The sequence below is a fragment of the Peromyscus leucopus genome, chromosome 2 (assembly GCF_004664715.2).
Source record: "Peromyscus leucopus breed LL Stock chromosome 2, UCI_PerLeu_2.1, whole genome shotgun sequence".
Lineage (NCBI taxonomy): Eukaryota > Metazoa > Chordata > Mammalia > Rodentia > Cricetidae > Peromyscus > Peromyscus leucopus.
This window is the reverse complement of record NC_051064.1, coordinates 120,797,564-120,814,743: the sequence shown is the minus strand read 5'-3', so window position 1 is coordinate 120,814,743 and position 17,180 is coordinate 120,797,564. Positions and strand designations below refer to the sequence as shown.

Sequence of the window (17,180 nt, the reverse complement as noted above, 5' to 3'; positions counted from 1 at the left end):
TTGCTCTTGCAGAGGACTTGAGTTTGGTTTCTAGCACCCATATGAGGTAGTTCACAACCACCTGGAACTCCAGCTCCAGAGGATGAGACTTCCTTTTCTAGCCTTCAAGGGCACCTTCAACTCTTTGCATATAATGATAAATCAACACACACACACATAATCACACATCCTTTTTTTTTTTGGATGTGGATTAGTAAAGAAGGCAAGTCACTTCCAAGTCATACCCGTGTATGTGATTCAGACTATTTGTGGAACTTCCCATCAGTTTGCAGGTGGGAAGGCAGCTGGACCCTTCTGGAACTAGATCTGTTACAAGTTCTTTCCAATAGTGCCTGTATTAGTCAAGATTCCAGAGAGAAACAGAATCAACAGGGTGTTGGAGTGTGTGTGTGTGTGTGTGTGTGTGTGTATGTGTGTGTGTGTGTGTGTGTGTGTGTGTGTGTGTGTGTGTATGTGTGTGTGTAGTGGGGGTGGGGGCAGAAAATGAATAAATATGAGACTGAAGTTGGCAGGTTGGAGACCTAAAAAGAGCCAATGTTTTAGTTCCAGTCCAAGGCAGGGAAAGAGCTGATGTCCTGTCCAAAGCCTGACAGGCAAAACTGTTCTGAGATCTTCCACTGACTGGATGGCTCCTACTGGAATGAAGGAGGGTAACTGCTTTACTCAAGCTACTGATTAAATGTCAATCTTGTCCAAACTACCCTCATAGAGACAACAAGTATAATGTCTGATGAAGCATCTGGGAACTTTGTGACCTAGTCAAGGTGGTATGTAAAAATTGCCATTACATGGCCTAAACAGAATATTTTGTTTGTCTTTGTACAGTTATTAAATTACAATTTTTAACATTTATTGCTTGGCACGTTGTCTTCATTGTGAAGGAAGGTGTGGAGAAAACACATGATGGTATTGGTTTCTGAATAGCTCAGCCTCTGTTCAAGCAAACTTTAGACACAGTTCATAATAAACCCAGTTTTACTCTGGAGTCTGCCTTCTGATGTTTTATTTTTACCAGTTTACAAACTAATAGTGTATATTAGATACTTATATTTTACACACATCTTTCAGCTCCAAACATAATTGCCTGAATAGTCAATCCTAAAACTAAAACTAACCCACACTGGTCTTACCTATTGAGAAAAGTTACCAACAGAAAAGAGAAATATTTGTGGAGGCAGGAAATTATCTATCCACTCATTTAATCCTTACAATAGTTGTGTCAGGAATTTTATAGAGGAGAAAGCTAGGATTATAAAATTTGTTGCTCTCTTTGTCTTTTCAGATTGTGTGTGTGTGTGTGTGTGTGTGTGTGTGTGTGTGTGTAGCCAGAAGGGGGCATTGGATCCCCTGGATCTGGAGTTACAGGTGGTTGTAAACTGCCTGATATGGATGCTAGGGATTGAACTCAGGTCACCTGAAAGAGCAGTAACTGCTCTTAATCACTGAGCCATCTCTAACCCTAAACCTTTTCCATCTCCAAAGACAGGCATTGAAAGACCATGCAAAGACAAAAGCTTGTAGCTATTTTACACATTCAACTAATCTCTACACTCTTTATCTTGCAGGCTCCTAATCTTTATTGTTTTTCAAAATAAAACTCGAAAAGTCAAAAATCCAGGGGTTGGGGATTTAGCTCGGTGGTAGAACGCTTGCCTAGTAAGCGCAAGGCCCTGTGTTCGGTCCTCAGCTCCGAAGGAAAAAAAAAATGCAGCTTTGAATACTTTCTTGGTCTATTGTATCCAGACTGATGACAGTGTTGGGTTAACAGAGGATCATGCAGGAATACAGAAAATCCCTGTGCTGGGCCACTGGCCGACCTGGCTGAAGGTCAGTCCTTGGACGTGGACACTTGGCTTTTTGGACAAAGACATCAGAATACTTATCTTTAAACTTCTTTCCAGGTATATGCTCTTTTAATTTTAAACTATAAACCTTAAATGAAGTGCGAGGCTTCTATCGAGGGCCGCCATTTCAAAAGTAAAACAGAAAAGAAACCTGATGACCTTAGAAGCGAAGACAGCTTCACAGCTGTGTTCTGAAGTGGGCAAATGTTTTCAGCGGCGCAAACCACCTCGGGACTACAACTCCCAGCATGCCGCGCCCTAGACCAATGTTCATTGGCCATAGAGAGGAAGGATGTTCCCAGAATCCAATCCCGACGCTGCAGAGGCGGGTCCTCTCTGGGTTCCGGCTCCGGCTCCTTTCCCCGCCCACCGAGGCGGCGCTGTCCCTGACCAAGCTGCCAGAGTGAGGTGGGTCGCGGTTGTGCTGAGGTGACGTGGGGGGGAGGCGGACGCGACGCGCGGGGCGCTTGGAGCGCGGCCCCTTCGCACTCGCAAAGGGCTTGGAAGCTGCTGTTTTGCTCCGTGGGTTCCAAAGGCCACCGGGGGCTGTGTGTTCCTCCGCAGTGATCCTCTCCGAGTCTTCGGACGGCCCAGCCTTGCTACCCTCCCGCCCTTACTGTTGGCCTTGGACCGCTCCATGCCCCTCCCATACACCGAGCCTCTAGGGTCGCCCCTTGGGCTCTTCCACCTCCAGCCCCAAGCCCATCGACGTCTCTGAACCCAGCTCCTGCCCTCCAGGACGCTGTACCCTGACTCCTCCAACTTTCCCCTGCCCTCTCCACTCGGCCTCTTTGGACACTTGTGCAGCCTTTGTCCCGTCTCCCTGACCACTTCTGACTCTCTGGCTCCTTTGATGTTCCATCTCTGACCCGCTAGGTAGCGCCTTATTCTCCACACCTTGCCCCTGGCCCTTCCAAGCTACCCGCGATGCCCTTGACTTGTGCCCAGATCTGGAACTTTAATCTTTCAGACCACAGGTTGGCATCTCCCCTCTAATCCAGGCTCTTATCCTTCATCATTTGTGATCACCACCAAGCCCCGTCTTCTTGGCTTGTTCTTAGAACTGGCCTCTCCTGTGCACACTTGCCCCAGACTGGAAGAAAACCCAATATGCACCAGGCCCCTTCTCCCCCAGATCTTTGAAGTGCAATGTGAATTTGACCTTGTATTTTAGCTGCATTGCCTTTTCAGTCAATAATGGACTCCCTCCCTGTTCCTGCCAGCCCTGGTCTTGCTCGTCCATCCATCTTGCAAGTCATAGTTCGAATACCACCTTTTCCATGAAGCTGCTTCCCTGCCCTCTTCAGAGAAATGTCTCTGTGTGGTCCTAATTGCTGTGTCACTTTTTCTCTTCTTCCTTTTCTCCCTCCAGTACTAGTGTAAACTTCAGCTTTCGAGTGATGAGTATAAGCTTCAGTTTTGTCCGAGTATAGCCTTTCAATCACTGTGTGCTCTTGGGCAAGTGATTTAATTTCTCTGAGTTTCAGTTTCATCATTTCTAAAATAAGTATGAAAAATGAATCGTGCAGCCAGACATAGTGGCACATGCCTTTAATCCCAACACTCAGGAGGCAGAGGCTGGCCTAGTCTACAGAGTGAGATCCAGGATAGCCAGAGCTACATAGTGAGACCCTGCCTCTGAAAAAAGAAAGAAAGAAAAAAAGAAAGAAAATAAAAGAATAGTTGTACAAATGAATTGAGATGATGCATATGGAATACTCAGCTCCAGGTCTAATGTTTTGTAGGACCTTTAGAAAACGTTAACTATTATTGACTCCTGTGCCATGTGTCATGTGCAATGCTGGGCCATGAAGAATGGGTACAGATGTGGCTGAGGCACTGTCTCTTCCCTGGAACTTAATGTTCCATATCGTCTTCATGATCTGTTTCATTCTATTGTATCATAACTATGAGAGTGGTAACCATAATCTTAAATCTTTTTTAAAATTTTATTTATTATTTATTGGGGTGGCTGTGGGAGGGACACACACCAAGCACTGTAGCTGGTATATGGAGGACAGAGGATAACGTTCAGGACCAGTTCTCTTTACTGTGGGTTCCAGCATTGAACTCAGCTTGTCAGGCTTCCGTGGCAAGTGCTTTAACCATAGCTAATCAGTCTCATTGGTCCCATAGTCCAACCATAAATCATTTTACTATTTAAAAAGAAAAATGCCATGTATTTACGCTGTGTGTGTGTGTGTGTGTGTGTGTGTGTGTGTGTGTGTGTGTGTATACTTGCCATGATGTGCATTGGGGTTCAGAGGACCACTTGCAGGAGTTTGTTCTTGCCTCTTTTCATGCAGGTCCTGGGGATCAAGCTGAGACTCAGGCTTGGTCACTAGTACCTTCACCTACTGAGTCATTTTCCCACCTCAGTGTAAAAAAGGTATATGTACGTGTGCACCTGAGTATATGTATGTGCACCACATGTGTGCAGGTGCCTGTGGAGACCAGACGAGGGCGTTAGATCCCCTGGAGTTGGAGCTATAAGTAGTTGTGAGTGGCCTGACATGAGTACTGGGAACTGAATCTGGGTCCTCTTGCAAGAGCAGCAAGTGCTCTTAACCACTGAGCCAACATTCCAGTCCCCAATGCATTCCATTTGTTTGTTTGTTTGTTTGTTTGTTTTTATGTTTATTGAGACAGAATCTTACTATGTAGTTCTGACTGTTCTGGAGCTCACTATGTAAACCAGGCAGTTCTTGAATGTACAAAGATCTGCCTGCCTCTGCCTCCCAAGTGGTAGGATTAAAGGCATATGCCACTATGCCCGGCAACCTTAATTACTCTTATTTTTACCCAGCACTCAGCCTTGGATAGAGACTTGGTAAAATATGATCTTAGCAGTTTTAAAAGAGAGTGTACAGTTGGGCATGGTGGTGCATGCTTTTAAATCTAGCACTCAGAAGATAGAGGAAGGTGGAGCTCTGTGAATTCAAGGCTAGCCTGGGCTACATAGAGTTCCAGACAGCCATACATAGAGAAACCTGTTTAAAAAAAAAAAAAAGAAAAGAAATTAGTGGAGGCCACATAGCTCCTTGTATATAAATCCTAAAGTTCTAGGTAGAGTCAACAGGGGTAGAGATTAAAGTTCTCATCCATTTACTTTCTCATCCCAAAAAACAACTGAGCACCCAGCCTGGTGCTGTAGAAAGTTACTACAATAGAAAGTATAACATCCTGTCGTAAGGACAAAGTGGGCACAAGTCAGCAGATGTCTAAGGAATTGTGGGTGAGCGTAGACACGGAAGAGCATGACAAGCATTCTGGAGATACTTCTGGCCTTCTTTAGTTCACTGTGGGGATGTATATTTTATGTGGCTGTATCTGATCAGGATGTGTATGTGGTCTGCGTGGCTGATGTCAGTATGTTGGTTGTATGTGTGATATGAATGTGTATGTAGTATGTATAGCTGATATCTGTGTTTGGTGTGAGTATAGCTGTATGTCATATAGGAATGCAGCTGTGTGTATATGAGTCCGTGTGATGTTTATGTGCAGAAGTTGGCATTGATCTATCATGACAGACAGAGCTCAAGTGCTGTAGTAGGTCTTGTCAGCCAGTTGGTAGATTATGGTAAGGTGTAGAGAGGAAAGGGCTGGCAGAGCAGTAAGACTATTCAGAGTTGGGCCTTGTAAGTAACTACTTCTAGTTATTTATGTTCATTTCAGAATCAGTGAATAGATGGCTGTTTGACAGGAAGAAATTGAATTCATCTCTAAATGGAAGTACCTTTACTTACACATAAATTATAGAGTGCCATTGTTTAATGGTATTAAGAAGAGTGACATTCAGTCTGAACAGAATACATCCGTTAGTGGTAGGTAGCCTTAAATATCTGAGAGAGTTTGTCCCTTAAAAATTAAGAAGTAAATAAGGCTTTCTACAAGTATTCCAGTTAGTTGGGGTTATTCTGGGGAGTTATACATTGCTTCAACCAGAATGCAAGATTCTCTGTGGCCTGATGGCTGGCATAAGGAATAAAGGTGTTGAACGTTTGTGTTCATTCTCAGGGCTCAGAGATGGGCAGTGAGAAGGAGCAGAGTCCAGAAGCACACCTGCCTGAGGAAGGGGAAGGGGGGAAGCCTTGGAGAGTGGACGGCTCAGAGGACTTCCAGATCGCATCTGGGGAGGAACATGGGCAGGTGAGCCTGTCCAAGGGTCTTCAAGGAGCACCCCCAAAAATGCCATGGCAGAAAGTCACTGCCCGAGCTGGAGGCCCCAGGAACCCCGTTGCTTTTAAAGGCCCAGAGGCGGACGAGAAGCCTTTTATATGTGTGCAGTGTGGGAAAACCTTCAATAATACCTCCAACCTGAGAACACACCAGCGGATCCACACCGGTGAGAAGCCATACAAGTGTTCAGAGTGTGGCAAGAGCTTCTCCCGAAGCTCCAACCGCATCCGTCACGAGAGGATCCACCTGGAAGAGAAGCACTACCAATGTGCCAAGTGTCAGGAGAGTTTTCGGCGGCGCTCAGACCTCACTACACACCAGCAAGATCACCTGGGCCAGCGGCCATACCGCTGTGACATTTGTGGCAAGAGCTTCAGTCAGAGTGCCACGCTGGCTGTCCATCACCGAACCCACCTGGAGCCGGCACCTTACATCTGCTGTGAGTGTGGGAAGAGCTTCAGCAACAGCTCCAGCTTTGGGGTGCACCACCGGACCCACACGGGTGAGAGGCCTTATGAGTGTACTGAGTGTGGGCGGACTTTCAGCGATATCTCCAACTTCGGTGCACACCAGAGAACACACAGAGGGGAGAAGCCGTACCGGTGCACTCAGTGTGGGAAACACTTCTCCCGGAGCTCGAACCTCATCCGACACCAGAAAACACACTTGGGCGAGCAGGATGAGAAAGATTCTAGCTAAAGGGGAGCCCTGTAAAGAGTGAGGGAGAGCATGTAGGCCACCTTGACAGGAGAAGGAGGCCGTCAGCACCTGCTATGGCACCTGGACTGCAAAGCCCTACACTTTGTAGAATGGCCCCTTGTTGCCTTTGCAATCAGGAAGTCCTGCCTCCTCCCAGGCAGTTTCTTACCTTGAAAAATCCGAGTGCCCAGTCTTCACTTGACTTTCTCAGGGGTGGACGAAGTGGGGTAGGCTCAGGACATGCTCTCATCATTGGGACATCAGTCTCCTGGCTTTGTGGGAAGTGCCAGAGACGCGTCACTGCCTGCAGGTCCTCTAGAGCCATCTAGCTTCAGACACACTGCAGTGGCCTGTGAGCCCCCCCTTGCTGTGCCTCATCCCATGTCAACTTCTAGAGCCCTAGGCCGGGAGGCGTGGCCCTCCTGTTGAAGGGGCCTCTTCTGTCTGAGAAGAGGCTTGTGGCCCTTCAGTAAGAATGAGAAGGAAGCCTCAGGGATCCACAATCCAGGGACCCTCACACTCCCTGTGTTTGTTACCTACCTTCCCCACCCCAACTTGCATCTGTCCTCAGTGATTACCAGTAAAACACTTCAATGAGAAGAACCTGTGTGCTTATTTGGAGACGTGGGGGGCTGGGGAGATTGTTCTGGGGCGGCCTTTCTGCAAAGGAGTTGAGTTCTGAGACAGGTGGTGGCTCTTCTGAAATGGAAAGGACAGCAGGCTGAGCCTCTGGAGCTTTCAGAGAGGAGGGGAAGGAGATGCATCATTGAATGTCCACTCTAGGCTGTTGGTTGTACATTGCCGTTCTTTACCTCATTTGGTTGCCACAGAAATCCTCAAGTGCTGCGGGCCGCAGGAATATCATAAGAACTCAGCTGGTTATGGCAAAGTCACTACCTGGAGGAATCAGGGAATTCCTCCAGAGGAAGCCAAATCCCAAGGAGTTTTTGGTGTTACTTGGCTTGTTATATATCAGCTGTATTCTGTTATGAAAATCATGTGTGCCTTCATAGTTTTCCCAATTGACTTTTCCCTAAGAAGGGCTAACAGTGTGGACTGATCACTCTCTGGACATAAACATTCCAGGTATTTGGAGAACAGCCTCAGGAAAGGCTTTCTCTGGAATCAGATATCTCCCTTAGCCACTTTCAAGGACTAAAGGAGACATTGCCCAGGTGGTCACCCAATTTCCCAGGATTAACAGTGATAACAACCCACAGGCGAGTCTCCTGACTTAAGGTAAATTCCACAAGGGGACACCGCCTAGGTCAGGTAGACATTAAGTAATAGCTTTACACAATTTAGCTCAGACCCCTCCTTTCTTACAGCCTTACTAACTTTATAGACCTCTAACTACTTACCTAACCACTTCTAGGAATATTTAGATAACCTTCTGTGCTAACAGCTATGCTCAGGCAGAACTCCCAGTTCAAGCCTCCCTGTAATTATCATTATTGGTAGCATCCGGCCAGGTCCATCACCGGATGGAGGAAAGTACCTTATCAGAGATACCTCTGTACTCTCTAAGAACAGACTTAAGCATCCAGGTTACCTGTTTGAGAAGGCCTGGCGGATGTGTCAATTAAGCCTATTCTTATCACCCCTCCATTTGACCCTGGAAGCCTGGCTTTGCACTGCTAAGGAAATACTGCTTGTAAGTGTATATATACCAGAACTCCCAGGGCAGGAGAGGGAAGAGAAGAGAGAAGAGAATGGAAAAACTAGATGGGTAAGAACTTGAGAGGAACGAACTGAGATGGGGAAGAACTAGATTGAAGAGCTAAAAGAGAGGACTAGAGGAACGAGATGGAAGATGAGGAAGAGCCAGATGGGGAAGAACAAGATGAGGAAGAGCCAGATGAGAGAGAAGGAGACAGGAGAGGAGCTGATAGGGGAAAGAACTAGATAGATGAGAACCTAGAAGGGACAGAACTAGATGAAGGAATTAAGATAGAACATAGAGGGGATCGCAGACAAGTGTAGAGAGAAATCAGGCTAAAGATGACTTAAATATGAGAGCAGAATATAAGCTTATAACTGTCACAGAATAATAAAGTATATGGACTAAGGAGTTTCGTGTACATAGATTCATTTCATTTCATCAAAGATTAATTATCAGCTGGTTGTAGAGTCTTCCCGGACCCTGGGAGGGGACTATCGAGGGGCTGGACCCCCATAGTCCTCGATACTCAAGGGCAGGAGATGAAACAATCGAAAGAAGGTCAACCTGTGGGTGTGTGGTGGGACCAGTGTAGACGCCGACCTCTGCAGCTATTCCATGTGCTTTTCACATGTGCATTGCCAGCCTCCGAAAGAGGCTGGCCTAGAGGTGGGTGCTAGTGTAGCCTCTTGATACAACCTTGACCTCTTCACCCTCAGAAGTCAGTGTCAAGATGAGGCTCTTTCAAACTTTAGATTGTTGATTGAGCACTTTTGTGGCTAGGAAAAATGACGGTGGCTAAGAAAATTGGGAATGGGGTAATATGAAAATTCTTAAAACCCAGGATGATGATGTGCCATAAATAGCAGTGGATTTGTCCCTAGGTCTCGGATAGTAAGGTTGCCTGGTTTCCTGTCCTCTGATTTAGGCCTGGCCTCACATGGCAGTTTCTCATGTGGAAGTTTAGTGTTCACCCAGCTCTCCTTTATCTAATACAAGGACCCCTCCCTGTCTTTTCTGTTGATCTGGGGTCCTGCCTTCGGGGATAAGGCATGCTCTTCATTCGTGCTCAGTTACCAGAATGTGATCCCGGTACCAGAGCTGGCATTGGTATGGCCTTTGAATTAATCTAGCAGATGGGGATCCTGCCACTCTGCCTCACTGGGATATACCAGGAACTTTACACTCATATGAAGGCACCCTGAGATATGTATGAAATATGTATCCATATTTCACAAAATGGAAACAGGCTGCCAGAGACAGTGGCTTGTCCAAGATAATGGAGGCCATAAATGCCATGACCACGAACTGAATTTACTGCCTGGTGCTTATAACTAAAACTATAGAAGATGGGCTGGAAAGGTGGCTCAGTAAGTAAATCAGGTGCTTGCTCCCAAGCTTGATGACCTGAGTTTGGCCCCCAGGACCCACAAGTTGAAGGAGAAAGCTGGTTCCTCTAAGTTTCCTTCTGACCTCATTCTCACTGTGGCAAGCGCGCGCGAGAGAGAGAGAGAGAGAGAGCACGCGTACTACGTACGTACGTACGTACACACACACACACACACACACACACACACACAAAGTAAATGTAATTCAATAATTTAAACTAGCAGACTTCTCAGATGATTCCCTTGCATTTATAGAGCGCTTTACACAGTTTGCAAAGCCCTTGTGTTTCATTTCCCTTCCCTCCCCTCCTCTCTCCTCCTCCTTCCCTCCTCTCGTCCCTCCCACTTCTTCTCTTCTTGAACTGTGTGACCAGGTTTACCCTAATTCAAGACATGCAGCCCAGCATATGCACACCTTTAATCCCAGGATGTGAGAGGCAGAGGCAGGTAGATCTCTGTGGGTTCAAGACCAGCCTGACTACATATAGAGTTCCAGGACAACCAGAGATAATAGTGAGGCCCTGTCTCAAGAAACAAAAAAAAACAAAAACATTAGTCATGTAATTTGGCGTAATTTGAATGCCTATTGGCCACTGAACACAAACAGAAGCATGCTGCTGTAGTGCCAGAGTGCCTGCAGGACTGAAGTTGACACCAGGGGGCGTAAGAGATTATGAACTAACACCTCCAATGAGAAAAGACATCTCCAGCCAAATGTGGTGCCACATACCTTTAATTCCAGCACTTACCAGGCAGAGGCAAGTGGATCTTTGAGTCTTGGGCTAGCCTGGTCTACAGGGCAAGTTCCAGGACAGCCAGTGCTATGTAGAGAGACCCTACCTCCCTCCAAAGCATTGGAAGATCCACACACCCCAGAATGTAGCTGGGCTGATTACTGAAGGCGTTCCTCAGTATGAACGCAATTCACTAAAAGTCAGAAAAAAATGATGCAGGAAGAACTTAAAGGTATCCACAGAGAGGACCCTTAAGGAGCTAAAAATTCTGAAATGGAAAATTATAATAATTGAAAAATACACTAGAGCAGTTCTCAGCCTGTGGGTCGTGAACCCTTTAGGGGTCAAACGACCCTTTCACAGGGGTTGTATATCAGATATCCTGCATATCAGATATTTACATTACGATTCATAACAGTAGCAAAATTGTAGTTATGAAGCAGCCACAAAATAATTCTATGGCTGGGGGTTGCCACAGCATGAGGAACTGTATTAAAGGGTCTTCATCATTAGGAAGGTTGAGAACCACGGCACTAGAGAGTTTCGATAACAGACTTGAGGAAGCAAAAGGATCTGCATGGGCCAGAGGGAGGGCAGTGAGGAAAGTGCTTTGCTGTGCACATCTGACACCCATGCGGAGAAATTATTACAGTCCAAATGTCATAAAGAAAACTGAGAGAAAAACAATTATTACACACAGGGGAGGGAGCTCCCAAAATATTATGACGAAATTTCATAGCAGAAATCTGACCGGCAAGAAGACAGTAATGTGGCACACTCAAAATGCTGACAGGAAAAAGAAAAAAATACAGCCAAACAAAATACCTCATCTGTCCTAAGTGTCCTTCAAAAAGTGGAGGAGGGAGGAAGACTTTCCGAGATAAAAGCTGCGGGAGACCTGATGTACGAGAAATGCTTCCTGCTTTGATGGCACTCGCCTGCAATCCCAGCCCTCTGTAGGCATCAGTAAAGGCCAGCCTGGGCTACATAGTGACACCCTGTCTTAAACAAAAACAACAGGGCATGGTGGCACACACCTTTAAATCCAGCACTCTGGAGGCACAAGCAGGTGGATCTCTGTGAGGTCAAGGCCAGCAAGGGCTACATAAGGAAACTCTGTCTCAAAAACAAAACAAAAACAAGAAAAGAAAAGAGCCGGTTGGTGGTGGCCTAGCCTTTAGTCCCAGCACTTGGGAGGCAGAGGCAGGGGATCTTTGTGAGTTCGAGACCAGCCTGGCCTACAGAGTGAGTTCCAGGACAGCCAGGACTGTTACACAGAAAAAAACCTGTCTCAAAAAACTTAAAAAAGAAAAGAAAGGTACAGGAAGTTCTTGAGTTCAAGCAGGGATACTCAAGTTCAGACTTCTAACAACACAGCATAGGAAAGGGGTTGGGGACTTAGCTTAGCTTAGCCCCAAAGCCCTAAGTCCAGCAGCCAGCGCTGAATGGGGAAAAAACAACAACATAAAATATAAATATCCCTGGTGAGTTCAAAATTATAGATAAATACAGATTACTGTAATATAGTGCTATATAAATTACTCATTTTTTTTTCAGTACTAGGGGTTGGATTCAGTGCCTCTCACATTCTAGGAGAGTACTTCATTGGCTCTATAAATTATCAATTCTGCTATAGAATTTATTTATTTAAGTTTTTTTTCTTTTTAAGACAGTATCTCATGTAGCCCAGGCTGGCCTCAAACTCATTATGTAGCTGAAGATGACCTTCCATTTCTGATCCTCTTGCCTCTACCTCCTGAGTGCTGGGATTACTGGCTTATGCCACTCTGTCTGGTTTTATGTGGTGCTGGAGATCAAACCCAGGGCTCTGCATGTCAGTTAAACACCCTACCAAGCCAAGTCCTGTGTAGAAATATATTGGGTGTGGTGGTGCATGCCTGTAATTCTAGCACTCAGGAGGCAGGCAGAAAGACCACTCATGAGTTCCAGACTAGCCTCTGCTACATAGCAAGACCCTGACCCAAAGGAAAACTGCATGGAAAGCTCTTAGGAGTCTTCATTCTCTCCTGACAAGTAAAGCCTGAACAAACGGACAACCAACAGTTCTCCTTAAACCCACAGAGAACTGGTGTCAGAGGCCACATCCTGGCCTCTAGCGTGGAGACAGAGGGCTGCACAGAGAACTGTGCAGGAGCATATACTGTGGGAACCGGTGCCAGGGTAGGAAACCTGAGCTGTAAGTGTGGAGAATCTGACAGCCGGAAGCTGCTGGGAGAGTTCATGCGGTAGAAGGGCTCCACACAGCTGTGAGTCTCACCTCTGGGGATTTGACTAGGTTGTTACAATAAATATTGGGGGATAGTGTCCTTTTGATAGGAGGAGGGGAAAGGGACCCTTTTTAAATATAGCACAACTTCCCAGGTAATCCCAGCACTCGGGAGGCAGAGGCAAGCTGATCTCTGTGAGTTCAAGGCCAGCCTGGACTATATATTAAGTATTTACTTATTAGAAGGGAAGAAATAAAACCCTGTATTTGCAGGTGACAATATTCTGTTTATAGAAAGTAAGAAAGGAAGGAGAGAAAGAAGGAAGGAAGGAAAGGAAGGAAGGAAGGAAGGAAGGAAGGAAGGAAGGAAGAAAGAAAGAAAGAAAGAAAGAAAGAAAGAAAGAAAGCAAGCAAGCAAGCCAGGCAGTGGTGGCCCACACCTTTAATCCCAGCACTCGGGAGGCAGAGGCAGGTGGATCTCTGTGAGTTCGAGGCCAGCCTGGTCTCCAAAGCGAGTTCCAGGAAAGGCGCAAAACTACACAGAGAAACCCTGTCTCGAAAAACCGAGGGGAAAAAAAAGAAAGAGAGAGAGAGAGAGGGAGGGAGGGAGGGAGGGAGGGAGGAAGGAAGGAAGATATGGCTGCCAAATTGTCTCAGTGGTTAACTATACTAGAGAACTGGGGGTTGATTCTTAGTAGCGCCCCCTTCTGGGCTCTAAGGGCACAGACACAAACACGATGCATAGACATGCATTCAGGCAAAAACACTTGTGCACATAAAAATAAAAAAATAGAATTTGAAAATCGAAAAAGAGAGAGAGAAAGAAAAGGAAGCCAGGCTGCCTCCAGCAACTAAGAAATTATAGCAAGATACAAAATTAACATAGAAGTTGGTCACTTTTCTAAATACCAGCATTGAATTAGAATTTTGAGATCAAATATATAGTACCATTTAGGCCAGCAAGATGGCTTAGTGGGTAAAGGAACTTGTCACCACCCCTGGTGACCTGAGCTCCATCCCTGGAAGAAAAGAACTGACTCCACAAGTTGTCCTCTGACCTCCCCATGCTGTGGCATGTACCCTCTCCCTCTCCCTCTCCCTCCCCCTCTCCCTCCCCCTCCCCCCCTCCTCCCCCCCCCCACTAAACAAATAAAAATATAATACCTGTGGTGGTTTGAATAAGAAGGGGCCCCATAGGCTCAGCTATCTGAATGTTTAGTCACAGGAGGTGGCACTGTTTGAAATGATTAAAAGGATTGGGAGGGGTGGCCTTGTTGGAGGAAGTGTGTCATTGGGAGTGGGCTTTGAGGTTTCAAAAGACCATGCCAGGCCTGGAGTCTCTTTCTCTGCCTATGGATCAGGATGTAGAACTCTCCGCTACTTCTTTAGCTCCATGTCTGCCTATGTGCCATCACGCTCCCCACCATGATGGTAATGTATTAAACCTCTGAAACCGTAAGCCAGCCCCCAATTAAATGCTTTCTTTTGTGAGCTGCCTTGGTCATGGTGTCTCTTCACAGCAAGAGAACAGTGACTAAGACAATACCATTTACATTAGCATCCCTAAAAATGGAAATAGGTGAAAAATATAACAATGTGTGGTACAGGATCGACATGAGAAAAGTTATAAAAGTGATGAAAGAAAGAATTTAACACAGATGTTGCACATTTTGGACAACCATCTAAAGTGCTGGGAACCGAACACCAGTCTTCTGGAAGAGCAGCAAGTGCACTTAACCACTGAGGTATCTCTCCAGCTCAGTTTAAAAACTGATGAATTAAATTCAGGAAATCTCTAGAGGCCAATCCAGAAAAGGTAGGAAGACATGTGACAGATGCCCCACTGACAACTTTGGGTATCCCGAGTGCATTTATTGATGTAGTGACCTGGAGACATGGTTTTGATTTTGGTTTGTCTTTTGAACTCCTGATTTCCTGCTAGGGACATGGTCTTGATAATAATACAGCAACACAGAAGAGGCTGAGGAGCTGGGCTTATGTTGGGTGGAGATTTGTAACTGATACTTCAGTTACAACCTTACCTCCATATGCTGCATCCTTACCGAGAAAGTGAACTTTGGAACAGTCTCCTGTTCCCATGGGCTTCTATTTAATACTGTTATCTGGGGACACTGTATCAACGTTTGAAATATTTGGGGCCGACAAACTGACTCCTTGGGTCAAGTACTTACTATGCAAGCCCGAGGACGTGAGTTAATCCCCAGAACCCACATAGAGGTGGAAGGAGAGAACTGACTTGCGGAAGTTGTCCTCTGACCGCCACACGTTCCCATATTCTCTCTCTCAAACATACACAGTAAAGTAGATATAGAAAATCTTTACAAGAGAATGTTTGCAGTAAAGCATTTTAAGTTTGTTCATGTGAAGGGAGTAATTTTACCTTTTTAAAAATATATATATTTATTTATTTATTATGTATACAGTGTTCTGCCTACATGTGTCCCTGCAGTCCAGAAGAGGGCACCAGATCTCATAACAGATGGTTACGAGCCACCATGTGGTTGCTGGGAATTGAACTCAGGACCTCTGGAAGAACAGCCAGTGCTCTTAACCTCTGAGCCATCTCTCCAGCCCCCTGTAATTTTACTTTTTAAAAAAATTTTTTAAATTTATTTTTATTTGCATTGGTGTTTTGCCTGCATGTATGTGTGAGGGTGTCAGATTTTGGAATTACAGATAGCTGTTAACTGCTATGTGGGTGCTATGAATTGAAGCCAGGTCCTCTGGAAGAGTAGTCAGTGCTCTTAACTGCTGAGCCATCTCTCCAACCCCCAGTAATTTTACTTTTAAGGTTAAGGTTAAACGTTAATGTTCAAAGTAGCCACAAAAGCAATAAAAATTCCATTCCAGGGCTGGGGAGACAGCTCAGTGAGCTAAGAGTTTCTGCACAAGGTGAGCACTTGAGTTTGAATGTCCAGAACCCACATAAAGCAGGGGTGGCAGTGTGGATCTGCATCTCAGTGCCCCTTTGATGAGGTGGGTGGGGAGTGGAGGTGGGGCCTCTAGGGTCTGCCAGTCTGATGTGTGCAGAGGCTAATGATAAAGAGACCCTGTTCAAACGGTGGGAGCTGAGGAGTGACCACCAAGGCTGTCCCCTGACCTCTACACAGGCCAGAGCATGCACCTCCCCCACCAATTCCAGTTACCAAAACAGGAAAATACAATTTAAAGGCTGATCAGTCCCAAAGAAAAGCAGGACAAACAAAAATGGTTTTCCAAATGAAAATAAAAATGCAATTAGAAGACAAATATTTTTCAGGTCAGCTAAGGAAGTACATACCCAGATATAGCTTTTTTACAAGAGGTATACCTAAAATGTAAGGACACAGCCGCCACTGTTAAAACACATCAGGATAATTAGCTAAATAAAGAGAAAAGGTTTGCATGGCTGGCTGGGTTTGGAGGCTCCAGCCCATAATTGATCAGTTGGACCCTTCACTTGGGTTTGTGAAGGGCAGCATGCAGGGTCACACACATTCCTTGTATTATGAACCAGGGGTCAAAAGGAAGAGGCCTGGGGGTGGAACATAGATCCCCTCAACTTTCAATAGCGCCACCTTGGGGACTAAGCTTGAACATTTGGACTTCTGGGAACTGTCAAGGTAAGTGGCACAGCACTGGGGAGGCAGGGGTAGGTGGATTTCTGAGTTCGAGGCCAGCCTGGTCTACAAAGAGAATTCCAGGATACTCAGGGCTACACAGAGAAACCTTATGGGGATCCACTTAGTGAAAAGAGAGAAGTGACTCCTGCCAAGTTGTCCTCTGACTTTCACATACATGCTATGGTGTGCACATCACATGCCCTCGAACACACACTGAATAAATACATAAAAAATTAAAACACAAAACAAGCTGGGCGGTGGTGGCACACGCCTTTAATCCCAGCACTCGGGAGGCAGAGGCAGGCGGATTTCTGTGAGTTTGAGGCCAGCCTGGACTACTGAGTGAGATCCAGGAAAGGCACCAAAGCTACCCAGAGAGTAAACCCTGTCTTGAAAAACCAAAAACCAAAAACAAAAAACAAGCACCCACTAATTATATTACACATTTCTCTTTTTGCTTTTACAAGTTAGATGGGCTTGCAAACTTGCCAGCTGATTGCAGAAGGGTGTCATTTGAATCCAGGAGGAAGATATGGGATAGAAGTCCCATGTTGTCCTAGAGACTTTAAAAATGGCTCATTGTATCTGCCATGACTCAGGTAGAAACATTCTGGAAGTCTGCAAAGCTCAGGTCTGGTCCCAGGTGTCAAATTTCTGACTGATAATGACAATCGTGTTAATAAATTATCTACTCACCCGCCTCAACGTAGGATGTCAACCTCAGCCTTCCTGAGTAGGAAGCGATATCCCAGCCAGGAACTGCTGAGCTGGTCATCTCGGCTTGGCCGCCTGAGAATGTAACTCTGTCATGGGTGTGAATTGTTGA

The 17,180-nt window shown here is 45.8% G+C and overlaps 1 protein-coding gene across 1 annotated transcript; it reads left to right on the top strand.

Annotated features, from left to right (window-relative positions):
* Positions 1–2,189: 2,189 nt before the first annotated feature.
* On the top strand, positions 2,190–7,327 carry Znf691 (zinc finger protein 691). The gene is made up of 2 exons (XM_028886496.2): positions 2,190–2,252; positions 5,862–7,327. The coding sequence occupies exon 2, from the start codon at positions 5,871–5,873 to the stop codon at positions 6,720–6,722; it is 852 nt and encodes a 283-aa protein (XP_028742329.1). The 5' UTR covers positions 2,190–2,252; positions 5,862–5,870; the 3' UTR covers positions 6,723–7,327.
* Positions 7,328–17,180: the final 9,853 nt, after the last annotated feature.

Excerpts from the sequence above, each read along its gene's own strand:
- Znf691 (XM_028886496.2), top strand. The coding sequence starts at position 5,871 with ATGGGCAGTGAGAAGGAGCAGAGTCCAGAAGCACACCTGCCTGAGGAA.